This window comes from Telmatherina bonti (assembly GCF_933228915.1).
Source record: "Telmatherina bonti genome assembly, chromosome: 13".
Taxonomy (NCBI): domain Eukaryota; kingdom Metazoa; phylum Chordata; class Actinopteri; order Atheriniformes; family Telmatherinidae; genus Telmatherina; species Telmatherina bonti.
In genome coordinates, this window is record NC_136611.1 from 21,333,549 (window position 1) to 21,354,348 (window position 20,800).

Genomic DNA, 20,800 nt, shown 5'->3' on the forward strand with positions numbered 1-20,800 from the left:
GGGGTGTGTTTAGCAGAGGTCCCAGGACCTGATGCTAACAGAAGGCCGAGATAAGGTGAACGCAATGATGGGGTTGTTGTGGCTGGAAACACTTATTATAATTACATCTTTCTTAAGGTTTTAAATGAACTGTTTTTGATTTCCTGCAGGGAGAAAGGCCGTTTAAGAGACATGAGCTATACAGTTCGTCAGATTACAATAAGCACCAATACCAGCATCCCATACTTTCTGCGCGTGGACTGGGCTGGAGATCTAGGTGCTGGCTTCACCTTAGCACTCACTGATGGCAGCTCGGCGTGGATTGGAGAAGGTAAGGATGTTAGATGTGGAAAGATTAGTCAAATCATTTGCAAGTCATTCTGAAGATGTATTAGTTATAAATGACCCATAATTTTAGGCTCAAGTGTTCCGTAGAGATTTGGATCTTTTCACTGCTGGCTAGACCGGGTTGTCACCAGGTGTACCATTCATCAGGCTGCCGAAAAACCTGTAGGCACCTGGCTGACCCCAACTCATAATGTTGTAACTGTTCTAGTCCTTTAAGTAGCGGGACAGCAGTGACCTTGTGTCATCATTCCACTTCACCCATATGCTGCAGCTTACAGGTGTATAAAGTAGATTAAAATCTACAAAGCTTGTCTTTGTATGCTTGAGTCAATACTTTGTGTGTGTTTGCATGAGCTACATATGTACATGACTATGTATTTTCAGAAGAGGAGGAGCGGAGGGTACACCTGGAACATAACTACTTAATAGTTTTTTGTTTTTTTTTGCCGTCCATCTGCAGAGTTGACAGGTAGAGATGGGGTTGTGACAGCTATGTGTGGGCTTCTGGGTCGACAGTGTTTTGGTGTTTGATGTGTTAATTGGGACCTTCAAGCCCACATGAGCAGCTGTGCAGCAGCTGACGACATTCCAATTAGTTTCTCTGTGTGCTTCCTTATAAATCTGCTTTCACATGCACTTGTGTGTTACTACATAATTAATGTTTATGGTTTTGTCCTACAACCTTCCATCAACCCTTTGTCTTTGTTCAGTTTCTCTCAGCTGCACAACTTTAAAATCGTGCAAAAATTAGAAAAATGCCTTTCAAGGAAATCAGTTGTTTGATCAGTGCCCTTATTTTGTCAGTTTCAGAGGATGAGGTGACAAAGGAAGCCAATGACATGGGAGTTACAAAGGAGAAATATGTTGGTGATCTTCTTCAGGCTCTAACTAAATGTGAAGAGGAAAGAGGAGGCAGAAAGAATGACAAAGAAGAGTTTTGCTTCCACCTTTCTCCAGATCACTCCCACCTCTCTTATCAAAAGATCTGTCAAGATATTTTGGTGAGATATTTGTTTTTATATTTCATTTAACTATATCAGACCCTCTACCTGACCAGCATTAAGAAGCCCCCATATTAAAAGCATGTATATATGCTAAATAATAGGTTATGCATTAATATTGGCAAGGCTGTTGTAGTGTAGTATCCCTTCATAATGCAGAGCATTATATGGCTCTTTGCTCTTAAAAATTGCAAAACAAATAAAGAAAAAACAAAAATACAGTTAAATGCTGAATTGAAGGCTTTGAAATTATAATCTGCAAATCAAGGGGTGTAATACTTCGAGGCTGGTGCTGTATGTGCTTCCATCACCTTTCAGACTGGACTTAATCTACAGTTCTGAAACTGCTGGAAGTCAGTCGTTAATGCTGTGTGATAAGATCTGGAACTGGGTTTAAGTGTTTAAAATCAGTGGGGTAGTTGTGTCAGTATTTCACATTTTTATCCCATAGTAATATTTCCCTCTCCGCTGTCGTTGTTCCCTCAGGTAAAATGCCTGTAATGACACAATGAAAATAGAAATAAGGTGGTTTTTTATTTTTTTATTTTTTTATTTTTTAACTGGGGGGCTGTTTTAAAGATAAGGTTCATAGTCCCCCACATGACAGCAGAATTATAAAGACCTGGCTTCCCTTAGGCCACTGTGGAAAAGCCACAGATACTTCCCATTCACTAGTAACACAGTGAAGTAACTCTTAAAAACAGTAAAGGACTAAAGAAGTTTTGTTGACTGGAATCTTATGTTAAATATTTGCAACAGTGACTCACAAATACAGAAAATCGTCAGAGGCATGGGTTAAACAAAAGTCTGATGTTTGAAGACAGTTCACAATGAGTGACACATTTGATAAAGGACAGGTCATGGTTCTTTCAGTGGATTTTGATGTTATTCTTCCAAACTGTGAGAGGGTGCTGTTGCCTTTAGGGAGCAGGTCACTTGGGGTCCTGGGATGCTGTGCTAACAGAGCTGACCAGAGAAAGAAGGCCAGGAGGTTAGGAACACTGTAGAAACCATAAAGTCCTGATTTATGGACAGAGCTGTCCACATGTATTCTTCAACAACAGTTGATTAGACTTTTCTTTCTCCTGCTTGCCTTGACATTCTCTGTCTATATGAGGTACTGTATAGATGTGTGCCTATGTGTTCATGCATTTTAGAAAAGTTAAAAAAAAAAATTGCAATATGCTACACACAGTTACACATTCCACAGTGCAGGCTAGAGCGTGATCTTTGTTCAGGACTTGAAAACCTCCTAGAATTCCAGTTGTAGATTCAGCATCCCAGTATTCCTCTAAAACGCACATTCCATATACAGCATCATTATGATGCTCGCACATAGCCTGCTCTGAAGCAAAGAAAAGAAAATAAAGTATTCAGCCAATATAAAACAAAGGTGTTCATGAAACAACAAACAAAATGAAATGAAACACAACAAAACAAAATAAACAAAAAGCTCAAACAAAAAGCAACATAATACAACAAACATTTAGTCAAATTCATTTATTTTCTGAACCGCTTAATGCAATTCAGGGTCGCGGGGAAGCTGGAGCCTATCCCAGCTGGCTTTGGGCGACAGGCAGTCATTTAGTCATATTGGTGATATGAAAGCCATCTAAAAACAGGTCTCTTTAGGGTAAATACAAACATGCGCTGCAATAAAACTACCACATAGCCAAGAGGAAGATGTACTGCAGACAAAATTTCAGCACAGACGTCATAACAGGCATTTCAGAATCTCTACAAGAACTTCAACCAAAAGTAGCTGTACACAAAGTTGAGCAGATAGCTGAGAAATCCATCAAAGATATCCTCGCATGCATCTTTAGGGGAAATGTACTGTTACTGCTAGGTGTTTTGGTTCAGATACAGACTTTTAGTTGAAAAAGTTAGCTGTTTTAATTGCAAAATGAAATGGTGGAATGAACAATTACTGACTTATACACAAAAAAAACCCCCAAACAGATCAATAAAAGAAGAACACACTGATTAAATGTGAATCTGGGGCCAAGAGGAGTCTCTGATAATGATTGGCAATTACAGCAGACAGTGCTGAAAGTCTTTGTATGCTACATGATCATCTGCCCAGATACTGGGCAAGGTCATAGTATTCCCAGTCAGACCACCAGTCTGCTGTTGAAGTTATGGTTTTTAAACTATGAGAGTAGATGCATCGAGTTGATGAGCTGCTGAAGTTTTGTTGTTAAACACCCAACTTTCTGATCTCAGCCCACAGACAGACAACATTATTCATCTTAACATGTTTCATATTGCCATCTGCCTCCAATAAAACCCATTTAACCTCTGAAGTGACCATGGTTTTGGCACACACTTTTTTGGTATTTTATGAAGCAAATGACCTACTGTATTTATCTGAACTCCGAGGTCCTGTCATAATACTAATCCCATGCAGATATACATCTCTGTGATTTGGTCTGAAATGGGTGGGATCTGCTACATAATTTGTAGAATTTGTTTCCTCGATGCATTTTATTTTCATTTTGGTGAAAATGGAGGCTGCATTGGAGTGCTTTGACAGCTTTTTTTGGGTCCTGGACCAACAAGACCCTTTCAGCCCATAATGTACGAAGGCAAAAAGAAAAGACTGAAAAGGAGCAACATAGGGTACGAATATTGGATCACTTCATCCACTGCAGTGTGGAGGAAGACTATTTTACTGTTAGTAGCCTACTGGGCAACACTTCCTTTTGTACCAGCCACTTAAATTAATAGAAGAAAATTGAAACACAGTTGATGTAGTTACGCAATGAACTTGGGTGGTGTCAAGGTGGAAGTTTGTTGACATCATATCGGGGCAATGTCTGTAAATTTTGGTTAATTTTTAGACTTTGGTTATTTTGTGTGAATAAAACAGACTTAATTTATTAAATAATTTATTACACGTGTTACCTAGGTAAAACTAATCCTGTCATAATACAGCTTAAGTCACTAGAGCTTTCTAACGCATTTATTGATGGATCCATGCACTCTTTAGACAACCTGTGGTCTCTTTACACAGAAAAAATTGAAATATGAAGTGTCATCAAATGAGATGTTCAGGTATTAAAATACTTTTACAATGGTAAGAATTCCCAGTTAAACAGTAAAAACTTTTACTTTTTATAAATATCCCTGATTTAATGCACACATCATATTCTTACTGTATGAAAAAGCCCTACTGAGACTTGTCTGCTCTAAATTAAAAATAACTGGTTTGGACATTGCACTAATTACATCGTCATGTAATTAATTTTCATTTAATAAAAGGGAACAATTGGATTACACAAAATACTTGCCAGTGTCCTAAATGTGTTCAAGTTTACTTTATTGTTGCAAATGTGTGACGAGGACAATCTCAGATTCTGTGTGGCATTTGCATTGCAAAGTAAGCACCTCTTGTGTCTAACATCTGCTTCTTTGCTGTCTTTTTTTTTTTTTAACATACCCTGGACTAAAAAGTGGAACACGTTTTCCCAGCCAGATAATTTGAGGGTGCTGAAATTTGTCAAGTTTCCTTTGGGAGTAGAAGAAAAGAGGTTAGAGACAAAACAGGTGGTGAACTTAACCTGACATTAATGTTTTATGAATTTGACCCCAGTAGTTGTAATGATGAATGTAATTGGGTACTTGTTGTTAGATTACTACTAAACAGATGTTTTTCATGAGTAGGTCCAACATTATCTCCTCCTTAATGTGTGTTTAAGTATCCATCTATCATTGATGGCAAAAAAGAAAAAAAAAGTAGACTTGTCTTTCTTTATTGACCTGCTCTCTGCATTTTATTTTGTTTTAATTGAAAAAGCTGATTGGATCTTGTTTGGGGAATTTTGACAAATATCTACTACAGAAGAATCCTAATTTAATATGTTCCTTTAGCTCTCTTGTATATATCGCTCCTCTGAAGTCTTCAGATATTACAGGTCAGTTCATCTCCAATTGATTTATTAGCAACAGAAATGTTAACAAGGATTCCAAACTTTTAGATGCAGCTGAAGTGCATGCAGCCTCACCTAAATATCAGCTGATTAAAAACTTTTCACCTTTCAGTAATTTCAGTGTACTTAAAGCCTAAACTTAGTGTTTATTATCACGAGTAATTAAAAAAAGAAAAAAAAAGAAAGGGGAGTCAATGACACTAAAACCCAATTCCCACCCGGTGCATGTGTGCTACAGCCTCTGGAGTTAATTATGGCCTTTTTAACCAATGGTTTGGCTCACTCTTATTGCGTTGTGGTGCGTGTTAGATGCGTCCTACAAGCACCTTGTCGCAGATCTTTGCTAAACATACACACCAGGTCTATTTTTGAAGGATCACATTTACCGAAACCTGTCAATGCCGGCTGTTCATTTAGAACCAACCAGGAAATCCGACATGGCAACAGTGTTATACACCCAGCAAAGTAAAGTCCCCTGCGGGTTTGCGATTGCTGAGCTGCTTAAACATTACATATTTACTGGTGACACCAGGGGCCTCATTTATAAAACTGTGCGTAGCAAAAATGACTACAGGTGGCGTACATATGGAAAACAGGAAATGTGACACAAAGAAACATACCGATTTTAAAGTAGTCCACACACATGTCTCAAGCCTGTTTCTCTTTATAAATCAGGATTGATTCTAAATTTGGCAAAAATGAGGGAGCATCTTGTTATATAAAAGATCAGGTGGACACCCCTGTTAAACATTAATCAATCTCATTTCCATGACGGTTCAGGATGAAAAATAGCAAAAACAGAGGACTTTTCTGGAATGTGAGGTAGAAATTCTAACAGACAACGTTGTAAAATGTAAAAATATTTTATCTGGTGGAGGCGAGATGAACATCACAGACGCCAGAAAGGCAAGAGGAGTGTCAGCAGGTGACAGATGGTATCAACCCATCTCATCAGACGACCGACATAAAACGGAAGGAGAAAGCACATTGATGGCCACAAGAGGAGTATGTCTGGATGGGAGGAAGGGGGTGCTGCTGCTCCCTCCCACAGATCAGAAACTGGTAGAGAAAATGACCGGTCCACAGATTCACTGGAACCAAATGCGCCAGAGGCCCCAGATGCAGCAGGTGGTTTATTCCTTTGTTTCAGATTGTAAAATGAACGTACAGACACAAATGAGAGGTCTCTGACTCCTGTTTATTTACTGGGAAAATACTGGAGTTCCTGTGTCCTGACTGGGTTTGCAGCTGTGGTTGGAGAGGATGAGGCCAGTGATTCCATTGTACCTTGTGCCACCCAGCAGCCGTGTCCTTGCATAGGACACAATAATTGCCATCAAGGAGGTGGTGCAGGAGTTGTGGAGAAAGAAAGACCACCCTGACAGAAATGACACTAAAACAAAAACTTGTGATTGTGAATAAATAAGAATTCTCTACCTGTGCTGCATCACTTCTAGATGATGCGTAAAGCAGCATCGTTTAGTTCCAACATGAGGGGATGTGTTTGAGATCGGGGACAAAAGCACCTGTCACTTGTGGACGTGCTATGTCCCATTTTAGTGCTGTGTTATGTAGTATATGCCTCCACTATATTGGACACCTTTGCAGGTGTGCAACAGATTTCCCCCTAAGTGCATCGAGGCACCTCCGCCTGCCCTTCATCATGGCTGCTACACCACAGCATGTCTGGCTGTAGTGCACATGGTACTGTTACTCTGTGCTCTGGGTTGGGAAAAGTAGTGAGCTGCCCCTGTCAGTCAGTTTCCTTTGGAAGGTGACGGGCTCAAGAGGCGATCATTATCTCTGAAAATTTGCTTACTCCAGAGTCTTCTATGCACCATTTCCATGTGCAACAGGGACAGATAAACCACTGTGCGTCTTTACACGGTGGGGTGCATTTTATATACAACCATCACTTCGTGCACTGTACATCTACAGGTGGAGGGCAAAATGCTCTGGTCATAGCTTAAAATTAGGGAATTTTGCATGTCAACCATGTCATTTTAATTGTAATTATTCATTTAGAACTTTATTTCAATTACAGCATATTGTGTGACGTATTAATTGCGTGAACTGGCTTTTATAATATACAGAACTACTTTGTTTTAGAACATATTTTAGTGGTTAACATTCTTATTAACATTTCTGTTGTAAACCCAGATTATTTTCGTGGTGGAGTATCGATATCAAATATGCATTTTCCTCATTTTTTCCAATAATTATAATGATCCAAATTTTGTTTGAAAGTTTATATTTAATTTTGAACAAATTGATTTTCTTGTTTCTCCAGGTTTTGTGCGTACGCCAGGGTCAGAGTTGGCGTGGATGTAGGGACATTTTACCGCCAAGTCATGTTTTTTATAAATCTCAAAAGTTGACTATAATTGGCATACACAGGGTTTTGTGCGTGCGACAGCTTTATGAATGAGGCCCCAGGTTCAAAGTCAGACATCAGTTTTTTTTGTTTATCATGAACAACAAAAACTTGATCCTTTTTATATATATTTATATATTTTGTACACAAATTGAATAAGGCTATTTTCACTTGACGATCGAAAAAAAAGAAACAGTCTTTCAAAGCAAAACAGGATCATGTAACTCTGACTGACGTAGGACTAAACTGGAGTTTTCAACATCACTTTATAACAATTCCAGATAGTATGATTATGTGTCAGATTATTTCTGAACATATGTGTTTAGCTGGTTTTAAACTGGTTTTAGCACTTTGTGGCTGCACCATAGTTCCCGTCCTGGGTTTGAAAAGAAGCTAGTCATAAGTCCTCACAGTTTTAACTGGAGAAGCATTCAGAGAGTACAGACCTCCGCCAGGCACCTCATTTCCACACATACTGTGAAGAATCCTTTTAAAAATTCCTGTGTCCACAATTCCTTCCAGATCATTCCCAAAGTTGAATGGAATCTAAGTTAGACCAAGTAAGACCCATTCACAAAAAATCACAAAAATCCACCCTGTAGTTTTTGCATAAAACAAATAGTAAGATAAATGTGGGCAAAAACTCAGAGTGCAGACCTCCACCAAGCCATAGGGTCACTCACTGAGAAAAACCCAGGAAGGAACAACAGCTCACCCAGTTGCCAATCCCATGCAAACAATCTTATATAAGCTAATGTCACTGTCTATTTCCATCATCAGGATAGATGCTACATCTTATTTAGAATCCTTGACCCTGGAAACAAACACTTAGACACCAAGGTGAAACAAATGACTATAGTTTTGAAGTTATTGAACAAATAAGTATTTTCTCTGGTGGTGGCAATCTGGGTTCACTGTTTGTGTCTTTTAATATCTACAATTATGTCATCTTGTCATTTTTTATTAGTTTTCATGCCAACAATTCTGGGCATAATCTGTTGAGGTAGAAGCTGTAATAGAAAAATTATTCATATTTCCTCCGTAAGAATCCTTTAAAAAATTCCTGGGTCCAGAAGGGATCCTGATCATCCCCAAAATATAATCACTTGTTCCTTATTACATTTCTGAGTTCTATAATTTTGATTTCATTGAATATCCATAAGTTTTTGAGGCATGTAGTAACTGATAGAAATACGAGGTAACCCTGCTAAATCCGTAACCTCCATCGTTGCAGAGATAAACACACAATTGCCCAGTGCACAGCATGAAATATCTCCAGTTCTGTAAAGCTGTGCAGTACAACTGTTGATGTGGCACTATTCACCACCAGGTTATTGTGTTTTTTTTTTTTTTTTTGTCGCTCTTGTTGAAATAGGTTTACTGTCAAAAGCCGACATTTGGGAGCTGAAAAGAGGCATTTTACCACCTTTCAAAGCTGGGGTAGGTAATGTTGGGGATTTGAAAGTGGCACCCTGTCTTGGCTCCTCCCCCTCTGGTTTTGCTCCTTATGTGATCCAAGACTTTTTTCTTACCTCCACCAAGGAGGCTATGTTTTTACTGTCGTTTATTTGTTTTTGTATTTGTGTTCAAGGTAACTCAAAAAGTTGTGGACAAATTTTAATTTAATTTTTTAAAGAGTTGTTGGAAATGTGTAAAGGAAGAACTGATTAAATTTTGGTGGTGATATGCATCACCATTTGGATCCAGTAACTTTTTAAAGGCCTTGGCGGAGGTTTGCGCTCTCAGAGTGCTTTTCTAGTTTGCAGCTTTTTCCACCAACAATTTTCTCTTTCTCGGCTGTTTAACAGGAGGAGGCAAATAAACCGAGCCGGGTCGGGGAAATCCTTCCTGCATTTTCTCAGCCATGTTTGCTTTCGAGTTTCTTTGCTACTTTGCATATTCATCCTATCAAGCCACTTATGTGCCGTTTGTTGCTATCAGGGATGCGCTTTGGGAGGAGGAGCCGGGAGAAGAAGCTTACAGAATATAAGAAATGAACAACTTCAATTCGGTCCGAACGTTTTGATTGGTCAGAATTTTGACAGATTTCCATTGTTCATGGTTACAAAATGTACAGAATTGCTATCAGGACGAGGAACCACTTCACCCAGAGTAAAAAATGTCTCTGCGCAAGATTACCTACCCGACTTTTAACAGGAGTCAATATGATCATTCCTGCACTGCTGCAATGGAACGCAGACAGCAGTCTGATTAAAAGTCCTGATTAAGCAGCATTGTTGCACATTACCTTGCACTAACTGCATGCAAACATTTTGAGTCTTTCCTAATGTACATGCAAAATTCCCGATGATGTAATTTTGTGTTATAATTGGTTTGATGATACTTGGTACAATACTCAAAAGTAAAGAGCTGCTTTATTGCGATCATTTTTACATCTACTGGTAAGTAATTAGAGGAAATCTGAGTAATAAAGAAAACACACCTAAAAACAGAGCCATGAAACACAAAAGCTGCTAACACAATAACCTTCATTATTTCCTTTTCCATCTCTTGAAAATAATTGTTCTGGCATATGCAGGTTGTGTGTATAAACACACACACTACACAAAGCATAATTCCCCACTTCATTTGGAATGATTTAATGAGAATAACGGAACATGGACTACTGCAGTGAAATTTGTTGTTGGCGTCATGTTGCACAGCTGGAGTCCCCTGTGTACTAATTTATCTATGACAACATAGGATAATCAGTGTCACATTCATCCTGTTAATTTATTCCAGAATCCCGTAGCAACGTTCATCACAACTGTTAGAAATTACTTACCAAGTTCGACTGGTCGAGAATAAAAACTGAAGCAGAGACTGACACGGCTTTAAAAATGAAGTTATCATCTAATGAAATGCTCATGAGGATACATTCATAGTTCATAATGTAAATTTTAAATTCCTTAAGAGTATCCTGGGTGCTTGGATGATGACTTTGAAGTAAAAAGACCAAAAATGCAGCTTTCTTTCAGACAAGATAAGCAAAACCAGAATTGTGCACTTCTAGATTTTCCAGTTGTGTTTAAGTGTCTGGGTCACTGTGGTACATCTAGAAGCTAAGCTGGCCACACTGAAGAGTCTTCCTACGAATCAGCTGTTCTGCTCTCATTAATGAGTTCAACGTATCCCGTCAAAGTTATAATTTAAATATCTTTATAAAACTATAATGACAAAATGTTTCCTTCCTTGATGCAAATATCTACGAAACCTCCAATACCTCATTGAAAATATCTTTGGATCGCTCTTTGTTTTTGTCCTGCACTGCAGCTTGCTTGTTGCTTATGTGGAAGTCTGTTATCAGGAATGGCCTGACTGATTGTTGCCCCTCACTTCCTGCTCTCTATCTGACCTCACACCTCTTCACAGGCTGATGAGGGAAGTTATGGGACAAGCTGATGCCAACAACTTTGCCCACAGTTTCCATACGAGTGCCAGCATCCACCCTTTAACACAGTCTCTTTGCCATCCACACAGTTCTCACCCACTCACTTCCCTGTTTCCTTGGAAAAAAGTTTATTCTAAAATGCACATTAAAAATAAATTAATCAGTAAGAAGATTGATCCCTGAAACTGAACTTTCATTATGTTTTGGATTAGACTTTCTTGTCCTCCGGGTACATTTTAGTGTGAAAACTTTTTTTAACGTTGTAGTTCATGTTAGTAAATCACCAATATAAAGGTTAGTGACATTTTTGTTATTTTAATTATGTTAAATCTTGTATAAAGAGGAGGTTTTGCACTTCGATTCTGTGGAAACGAGGATGATTTTGCTCAGCAAAGCCAGATGATGTGATAACAAAGGTTTTGTGTTCTCTGTGTTCCCACAGCATGTTAGGGTATCATTTTCAGTGGGACTGTTGTCCTGCACACCTACATCAACATTTGGCCTAATGGTCTGACTGGCTGTCTTAAGACACACACAAACAAACAACTAGACCACACATACTGAATCACGTTATGTTGGATCAGTTTTGTTAGAAAAAGAGAACTTTTTTCACACATATGGCTAAATCCAGATGTGGATATCAGGATGTAAATAAATAGTACAACTTTCAGGGCAATAAAATGTAATGAATGGTCTTTTTTTTGCTTCTGTGCCACTGTTTTAAGCATAGAAAGTATTTCAAAATGAAAACTGTTTTATTTATTCAACATAAAACGTTGCTGTTTAAAATAAACTGCATGTGGCTGATGTGATCTATTCACAGAAGAAGATGAAATGTAAAAGGACATAAATTCAATTAATCAGTCATATACTTCTATGAGATGGTTAAACAGACGAGGATATAGGATACTTTTCCTACAGGTCAAAGTAGACTCAATTCCTTTAAATAACCGATTCAAAATGAATTGTTTATAATAAAAGGTTTAGGCGGCTTTGGATCTAATTTGAGTGGCATCATCTTTGTGCCTACATGTCTAAAGTTAGCCCACCTTATGTAATACACCCTGCTTTAAGTCTGTTAGAAGCTGAAATGGTTGCTAACATTGCTCTTACGTTATTGTTATTTCAGTTGGGGAGAAGAATGTGGCAGTGGGTTGGTCACCACAGACAGACAGTCTGACCTCCCACGCCTTGGCAGAGGTTGGCAACAGCATGTCGGGTGACCTTTAACTTTATCTTTGCTTCTCAGGAGAGAAAACGAAGCTCATAAGAAGCAGTGCTGGATTGATTCTTTTTTTCATACTCTGCCTTTCACTGGAAATCAGCTTGCTGCTCGGCTACATTTTCAGATTTATAGCTTGTTTGGTGTAATTCTTCCTCTTTCGTAGCAGTAAAGGTAAACTTTTGGTGATGTGGAATTTATGTGTTTACTGTAATAGGCCCCCACAAAAAGCTGAGACTAAAGACAGTGAAACTTGCAACCTTTGGTATTTAAAAACAACGGGAGCCGAATAAATAAACAACAGCTGAGTTTCAAATCCAAATTTTAATGAAGTAAAACCAGGTTGTGCACCCAGCAGTTTAGATGTCTGTTTTCTGGTGTCTTTAACTGGTCATGTGCTGGTTAGCAAGATTTATGCTCTTAAACAGTGTCAGTGGGTAAAGCAAAGCTTGACAAAGTCCAAGTTATTATTATGGATTGAGACTTGTACTGTAAATGTAGGGCATTACACGATTCTTTGAAGTGTGGAAATATCAGTGTGCTCAGCATGTCAGAGAGTTCAAAGCCTTACCAATATCCATTCTCAGGTGGCTGATTTATTGTCATAAGACCTTCCTCAGGTACAGCAAAGATTTAGGTATAGATGGCAAGAAGTGTAGGGGTTTAAATAAAAGATGGAAGGGAGGTTTGAGGAAAGATCAAAGCCTTTCCTTTTTTTTTCTCTCTCCTCAAATTTTGCTACCCTGCACACGTGCAAACATATGGTAGTCTGCAGCTTACTGTAGTTTATACGCTGATATATCTTGGAAATAGAAATGATCACTTACACTGCTTAAAATTACAATCATGACCAGGATAAACATCATCCATCATCTCTAATTACACTAATTGCACCTTTTCAGATTAATGCTGAACCATCTTGCATAACCACAGAAGTGCAACTAAATCTACTTGTTGATGAATCGTTAAGCTCAGAGGAAGGCAGAGGAAATGTTAAAAAAATAAAAATAAAAACAAAGCCACAGACATGAGGTCCATTGCACAATCATTATTTCTGCTACGTAAATAATTTCACTTCATCACAAAGCAGTCCTTTGTTGAGTCCATGAAAGCTCAGATGAATGATCAACATAAGCAAGAGTTGCCCACACTTGGAGTTTTTTCCTGTATATTTGTTTTGATTGACAATCAAGTGACTGGAAAAAAAGGTTATTATGGTTAAACTGGGGTTGACAAAGCTATGTGTTGCACCAATGCAGAGCAGATGCAGGAGAAGGTTGGTGTGCAGATATGCCAATGATGCAACAGTCCTTTTGGAAAAGTGCTTCATTCTCTAGTGTTCCGCGGTAATCTTTATAGTACAATTGATTTACTAATTTTCAGCAACATGGAAATTAAAGGCAGAAAGTAAAACTTTTAAACATATATTGAACCTTCAAATGTAAATACATAGTGACTGATTACGGTCAGACCTATCCTAGTGTTTGTATTGCATCGTGAACTCATTTAGTTTTAACTTGAAATAAAAGTTTATTTCTTCAGTCCAATTATTTTGATTTCATTGAATATTCATTGAATTATTCAGCCCAGAAATCACAAATATCCATTACTGATTTCAAGTTTATTCTCTTGTGCATAAAGATAACGGCAGATCTGTGGGCTGTATATTATAGAATATTAGTAATATTAGTTTTCACAAGCCTTAACAGAATAATGTTGGATTTTCAAAAATGTATCCACAGTTTGGTGACAGTTTCTTTCAGATTGCTTAATCTCTGCCCATCTTTACAATTTTCATACCCAATCACGTTATTGATCTGTTGCCAGTCAACCTAATGAGCTGATTTGATTTGATGTTCCAACAGTTGTTTCTTGTTAGTGCTATTTACTTTTGTGGGATGTGAGCGATTAAATGACACATTTTGAACAATTTTTATATTTTGTGTGCTCTGTTGTGAATTATTTTATCCTGTTTTTATTTAGATTTCACACAGAATCCTGGAGAATCGGGGACGTTGCTGCTGTCAAACAGGATTTTGCTTGATAGTGTTTTGTGTTGGTTTTATGAATAAAAATGAAGCATTTCTATCTGCCTTTTGACAGATAAGTGAGAGAAATGGAAAGTAAAGAGGAGATGAGCAAAAACAAAAGATAAAATTAAAAGATTGATTGATTCCTTTATTATCTATGTTGGAGTTATAAACTGACAACTGTTCGAAATAAAGGAATCAGCCAATCAATCATTTAAAAAATGAAAAGATAACACAATAACTAAGCTGCTGAGAATGCAAATCTGTGGGAGCGGCAGAAAGCCAGTGTCCGTTCAGTGACATGTTCAAGTTCAGCAACAGAGAGTAAAACAGCTGTGTGGCCTGCTGGGACAACATTAGTCCTGAACAAAAATGACAACTATTTTATGAGCGCTTTTGAAGATGGTGGCTTTATTATAGTGGGTCTGCGACCTCAGCACAACCCAGTAAAGATTTAGCACCGTATAACCTTCTGGTTTTTCAGTGTATCATAAGCAGTACTAGGTGTGTGTGTGTGCGTGCGTGCGTGTGCGTGCGTGCGTGCGTGCGTGCGAGGGTGAGAGAGGAAAAGAAAAATCAAGGCAACCGGCATAGATCATGTAAACTTTGGACACATATTGGGTCAAATGATGCAACTTGGTTGATTCTGAATTTATTGCTATTTGAAGTATAAGCAGATAAGTTTTTCCTACTTAAAATCAATATCTACCGTGAAATTTTGAAAATATTTTACACCAGCAAAACGGTCCTGTTGTTTCTCTACTTTTCCTGCAGCAGGCTGCATTTCCTCAGTCTTGTTGTGTGAATTAGAGCCAAGATGAAACCAAATGAGGAATGCTTTATGACATCTGAAGCCTGGATGTGATTCCAAAGAGTCACTGACAAGAATTAACAGAGAGGAATCTTTGTTCTGTCTTACATACTTTACTGATGACCAGTGAATTCATTCTGTTTCTCCCGGGCTCATGAAAGCACTTCATCACCTTGAGAAAAATCTGACACTTTGAAGAAAATGTTATGCAATATTTGTTGGACCTGTTGCAGAACTAGTCATGCTGGCAGTAAGGTGCGAGTGCTTGCTCTTCTTTTACTGTTATCTGATTATGGAAGTCAGATGAATCATTTGTTTCATGGATTAAATGAGAGTTTATGTGTCACTGTTTGCAGGGAAAACAGGATCATGATGTTTTTCTCATCCACGTTGGTAAACTCTTCTGCTGCCCATGAATGACAAAGCATGCAAACCTGCAAAGAAAACTTATTTTCTAAAGCTGCAATGCAACATCTTAGTTCACTGGGATTTTACCTTGTTTTGTCATTTTATCATCTGTTATCACTCATCTGTCCTTCTTTTTACAGGTTGAGTTGGGCTCTGTGGAGCTGCAGCCAGCTCCGGACCCTCTTGAGCTCATCCGGGAGATGATTGGCCAGTCACTCCAACGCAACAAAGACCTGGAGAGAGAAAATTGCCAGTTGTCTGAGGAGAATCGTAAACTGACACAGGAACAGCACCTAATACTGACAGAGTAAGAACAAAAAAGGAAATACTTTGGATAATTTGGTGGTCTAGAGGTAGTTTTTAATGTTTGTGTTGTTTGCATGTGTTGTTTAGATTCCAACCAGCCATAATGAGTTAAAGGCTTGTGGAAGTGAAGTTAAAATGATCAAATTTAATGTCCTTTTTTTCATGGATGTTACTTATTAGACTTATGTGTGCTCTTCATCTGTTTTATTAAATGAATTGTTGATGAATGGAATCTGCTGTGGTTGAATGGTGAGTGTCACACAGGTTTTGGACATTAACATAAGTGTAAAAAAGCAAAGCAAACTAAAAAGAATCTCCCTTTAAAACATGTTTATGTATGAGTTTGCACATGTTCATGTGTTTATCCCAACAGGCTGGAGCAGCAAATTAACAAAAAAGAGGTGTTAGAAAGGGAATTGTACTCACGCTTTGTCATGGTACTAAATGAAAAGAAGGCAAAGATCAGAGACCTACAGGATGCTGTCCACCAGCTCCGCCGTGCCGAACACCAACAGACGGAAGAGGAAAGGTTTGCATGCTGATTTTAAATAATCTGTCTGCCACATGTTTAATGAAAAGAAAACTGTTTGCATTAAATTCTCCAACAGAAGATTCTTAAAACAATAAAAACATTGCATAATGTGACCCATTTATTTTAATGGAAAGTATCTGCACATATGTACTTATTATAGGCGACCGGGGAATGTTTCAGGAGAGAAAAGGAAAGATAATTCACTTAATTTAGTCCAGAGTTAAATGTTTTACAAGTAAAACTTTTATTGCATGTCTGCAGTCAACATGCCAATGGCATCAATTCAAAATACAAATGTTGTTTCTTGGACTTCCTTGAGCCCAACGGGTGCACATATGTGCTTGTCATATCTAGGTGTTTGCTCCTCTTCTGGTTTCTGCACAGCAGTGAGCTTGTGTCCTTATATGCCAGGAGCGAAGATGGCTTTGTTACCTGCCCCTATGGCCAGTAATATTAGATAAAAAACAGATGGTAGAGATATTGTTTCTTCTAACGCCTGTTTTTAATGAAATTCCTCTCAGTGACAAGGATACATCACAGAGGGATGATGGCAGTCGGGATAGAAGAGAGCAGAGCATCCATCCATCTCAAGAGCCGACTATCCTCATCACAGGCATGTATATGTTTTCAATAGGAGAAAATAATGGACAGATTGTGCCTAACGTTATAGCAAAATATGAGCTTTTAAAAATGGCAGAATTTAATACAACAGAATAAATCAATGACAATAATTAGTTAAAAAAATGTATATATCCTGGTACTTCATGTTAGAGGACAACACAGATTGAAATACACCAATCAGTCATCTTGGAAAAAAGGAAGATGAGGCCAAAAAACCCGAGCAAACTTCAGAAAGTCATTCAAAACTTAAAAAAGAGTTGGCAACCTCTGACTCTTCCTGTCTTAAGTTTCACTTATTTTACCATCTAATTTCTCATCAAACGGCTTTCTTAAAATGTTCTCTTACAGTGTTGCACCATGAACACACTCTGCTTAACTCTTACAGATACACCGTATCTTAGTGGAACAGGCTGTCAAAGCTTTGTGCATGCCAAATAAACCCCCTCTCCTTCCCAGTACTCTTTGTGATGTCATACCTTAGAACAGGGTGTGAGTTAGATATCCACGCGGACCGTGTGAAACTTGAGTTTTACGTCTCAAACTGAACAGTAAATTGGAACTGAATATGCAAGCTGTGGGTTGAGGCTCATTTCTGGGAAACACTTGCTGTGATTGCTTCAGCACGGCCAACTATGAGGTGGTCTTCCTGCTCCTACATCACACAGAGCCGACGTATGACATCACATGTGCTGTGTCATACCCCCTCATACTACAACTGGAGATTGCAGGGATAACCCCCACGATTACTTTCTCAATGGCTGTTTGTGTTCAGAGCCAAACTCATGTCACCCTAAGCGAATAATAAAGTTACAAACACACATTGATGCTGTAGTGACTCAAACAGCTTGTGTTGTTTTGCTCTTATTTACTTGCTTGCTCACATGCATGTATCCTCTTCTGGCCTTACCGGTGGGTGTTAGCAGCCCTTTTACAATGCTTTCTTGTGTTTTTTAATGGTCAATGACCTCTCCTGATGCTTAATTCATTGTTTTAAATTCCATAACATTAAAACTGTCCAAAAAAAAAAAACCTTCATTTCTGGGTGTTTCTCTCCTGACCAAAAAGCAAAGTGGTGGAAACAAGCCATGTATTCATGTCAGTGGCTTCTACCAAGTTAGATGTTTGCACAGCTTAGCTTAGTAGCCCCAGCAACTAATTAATTCATATTTATCTTCCCCACGATGAGACGACATGTAACATGCAGAAATCAGCACCACAGACTGTTATGTAAATAAAGTCGTTCACCATACAAGTCATTTAACACTCCACTGACAGAACTGTTTTAGTGAGTCCCCACCCATTTTCTATTGCAAATCTTGGCTCAGATCAGACACAATACACCATAGCAGTCTGATGTTTGAGTGGGCTACGATTTTCCCCTTTGACATGCTTAGCCTTTGTTGACCTTTGAGCCCTTGGCTGTGTTTTCATGCTAAGCAGAGCTAGGGGCTCTCTTTGACCTGCTCCCTCCAGGCTTAACTTCTGATAGTGACAACACAGGAAGCATCATTCACAAGGGAGGGACTTGAAGATAAGGGAGAGAGAGAGAGAGGGAGGGAGAGAGAGAGAGAGAGAAAGAGAAATAAAGGAGAGGAGAAAGGTAGTGTCACTTGAGGGATCAGAACGTGACGGGGAGAAACGAAGAAATAGAGACACCAAACGTGCTTTATTCATTAAACTGTGTACACATGATCGACCGTAGCCTTCATTTTAAGTTTTATCTCCTGATCAGTTCAGATCGAGTGCTTCTTTGTTCTGGCAGAACTACTTAATCTGCCGATCTTTGAATGCGAATAGGCTAGCAGCAGTGTTAAAGGGCAAACAGGTGTGTTTTTCTCTGTGTATATAATCGATTGTGACCAAACTTGTGTGGAATGCCAGATCTGTTGCCGATAAAAGTTGTGAAGTTGTCCCAGGTTGAAAGAGGTTGCGATGGAGACAGATCTTCAGAACGTGAAGTGTCTTTTTGTTACATCTTCTTTTCTTCTTTGTAGAGCAGCTGTTTATTTATGAATATAACTGAATTCTTTGCTTTTTTATCCAGGGCGGGATTTGGTGCCACAGGGCATCACAATCGACCAGACATTTTCTGATAGTGAAGATGAAGCGCCGAGACAGGAGCGTCGGTTGCTTCACACTCCAAGCACACACTCCTCTTAGCAAAGATAAAACCACAGGTTGGTTTGATAACTAGTGCAAACCATGTTTTAAATTTTTCTGGTGCAGCTTCTCCACAAATAACTTTTGATTATTAGTACAAAGTTGAAACTTATTAATAAGTTATTACAGGTCTTTTTCAAAGTACAGTATCGCAGGCTGTTGGTCATTTTTTTTTCTCATAAGATTATTATCAGATTTCATGACCAGAAAACACACAGTCTCTACAGAGAACTAATTAATCCCAAATCAGTTAAAAACTTGAAAGTAAATTTTCTCAGGTTTTTTTCATTTCTGCTGTGAAACGAGCAGATATGAATAACTGTACTAAAATCCTTTTGTGGCATTAATTCAGTTTACTGCATAAGAAAGCTCATTTTTTCTGTCATCATTATATGAACAAGCCCACAGAGGGGTGTAACATACAACTACCTGCATAGCTTCTGTTAGTGGTGTTGCATACAAGAAGAGGTAAACATGACAACTTTATTTAATGACAGTAATTTTCACTTGTCCAGGTGTGTTGTGTTAATACGTGTTACGTTCAGGTGTGGGCTGCCAAATGATAAATAATACAGCATGAAAAACAATGGGTTATATATACGTCTTCACTTCTCATTTACATCTTTACACATTTAATAACACATTACAGTTAAATCATATCAAAGTATATTGAACTGTTTTTTCAAAGACCAACTTCATATTAAAGGGGGAATTTTGCATTTTGAATGCAATGTTTGTTTTGCTTCAAACTTTTTCCTCCTCTCTACTCTTTATTCCAATTTCTTCTGTTTTTTTGTGTCGCCTCCACCCTTTTCTTCAAGGAATAGACAATATGGCAAGCTCCCATTTGCCAGTCAAGTTTACAGCACCACGGACAACCAAAACAACATCAACTAGGCAACGGTGTCCCAGCGGTGCTCATAAGTTCCAATGTTTAATGTCCCACATTGTTAAATTGGATTTCAGAAAACCGGAGTGCGTTACTGCCATCTGGTTTGCTTTAAATGTGACAATTTACCTGCCACAGCTCTCATGGAAATCTCTGCTTGGCTTTTGTCTTCAGTACATCAAAATTAAACAGTTAATGATGCCATTTTCTCCCAAACTCTCCTGAATGCAGCTCACCACCAGTCTGTGCTCCTGTAAAAAGCCTTATATGACACTTTCCATTTCCTGCTGCTTCCTGAAGAACTGATTATGTTGCTGCCAAAAGCTTGTGTTTGATTATCTGGACCAGGAGTATGAAAGCAACTTGAGTCTAACTTCAACTGAAATTTAGTTGCTTCTCAGATTCAGCTCAGTTTGACACCCACTGGAGACTAAGACTACTGAAGGACACCCCGAAAACAGTGTGTCAGCAGCACGAAGCTGAAGCTGCTGTGTTCCTGAATACCCATCAAGTCTTATTGTAGTTGTCCTCCCTCTTTTTATTCTGAAAATAAGCTCTTTAATTTCCACTCTCTGAACTATATCCTGCAAAAATTAATCTGATTTGCCTCTTTTTCTTCTTTTATGCTCTTTTATTTAGTCATTCTGTGATCAGAACTACCTGATGGGTGTTTTCCAGTAGGTTGATTCTTACTGTCTTCTTTTTCTCTGCAACCGTGTTTAGGTCCTGAGGTCACTGCAGTGTTTCTTCACGCTGAGACCATTGAAGCAACCTGTTCAGGGTCTTTATCTGACCA

The 20,800-nt window shown here is 38.5% G+C and overlaps 1 protein-coding gene across 1 annotated transcript; it reads left to right on the plus strand.

Annotated features, from left to right (window-relative positions):
• Nucleotides 1–171: 171 nt before the first annotated feature.
• LOC306764504 (DNA repair protein XRCC4-like) lies at nt 172–19,115 on the plus strand (the record flags this gene model as incomplete). Its single annotated transcript, XM_079251678.1, has 7 exons — nt 172–310; nt 1,132–1,328; nt 15,637–15,803; nt 16,176–16,331; nt 16,689–16,781; nt 16,856–16,947; nt 19,000–19,115. The coding sequence occupies 7 exons, from the start codon at nt 172–174 to the stop codon at nt 19,113–19,115; spliced, it is 960 nt and encodes a 319-aa protein (XP_079107804.1).
• Nucleotides 19,116–20,800: the final 1,685 nt, after the last annotated feature.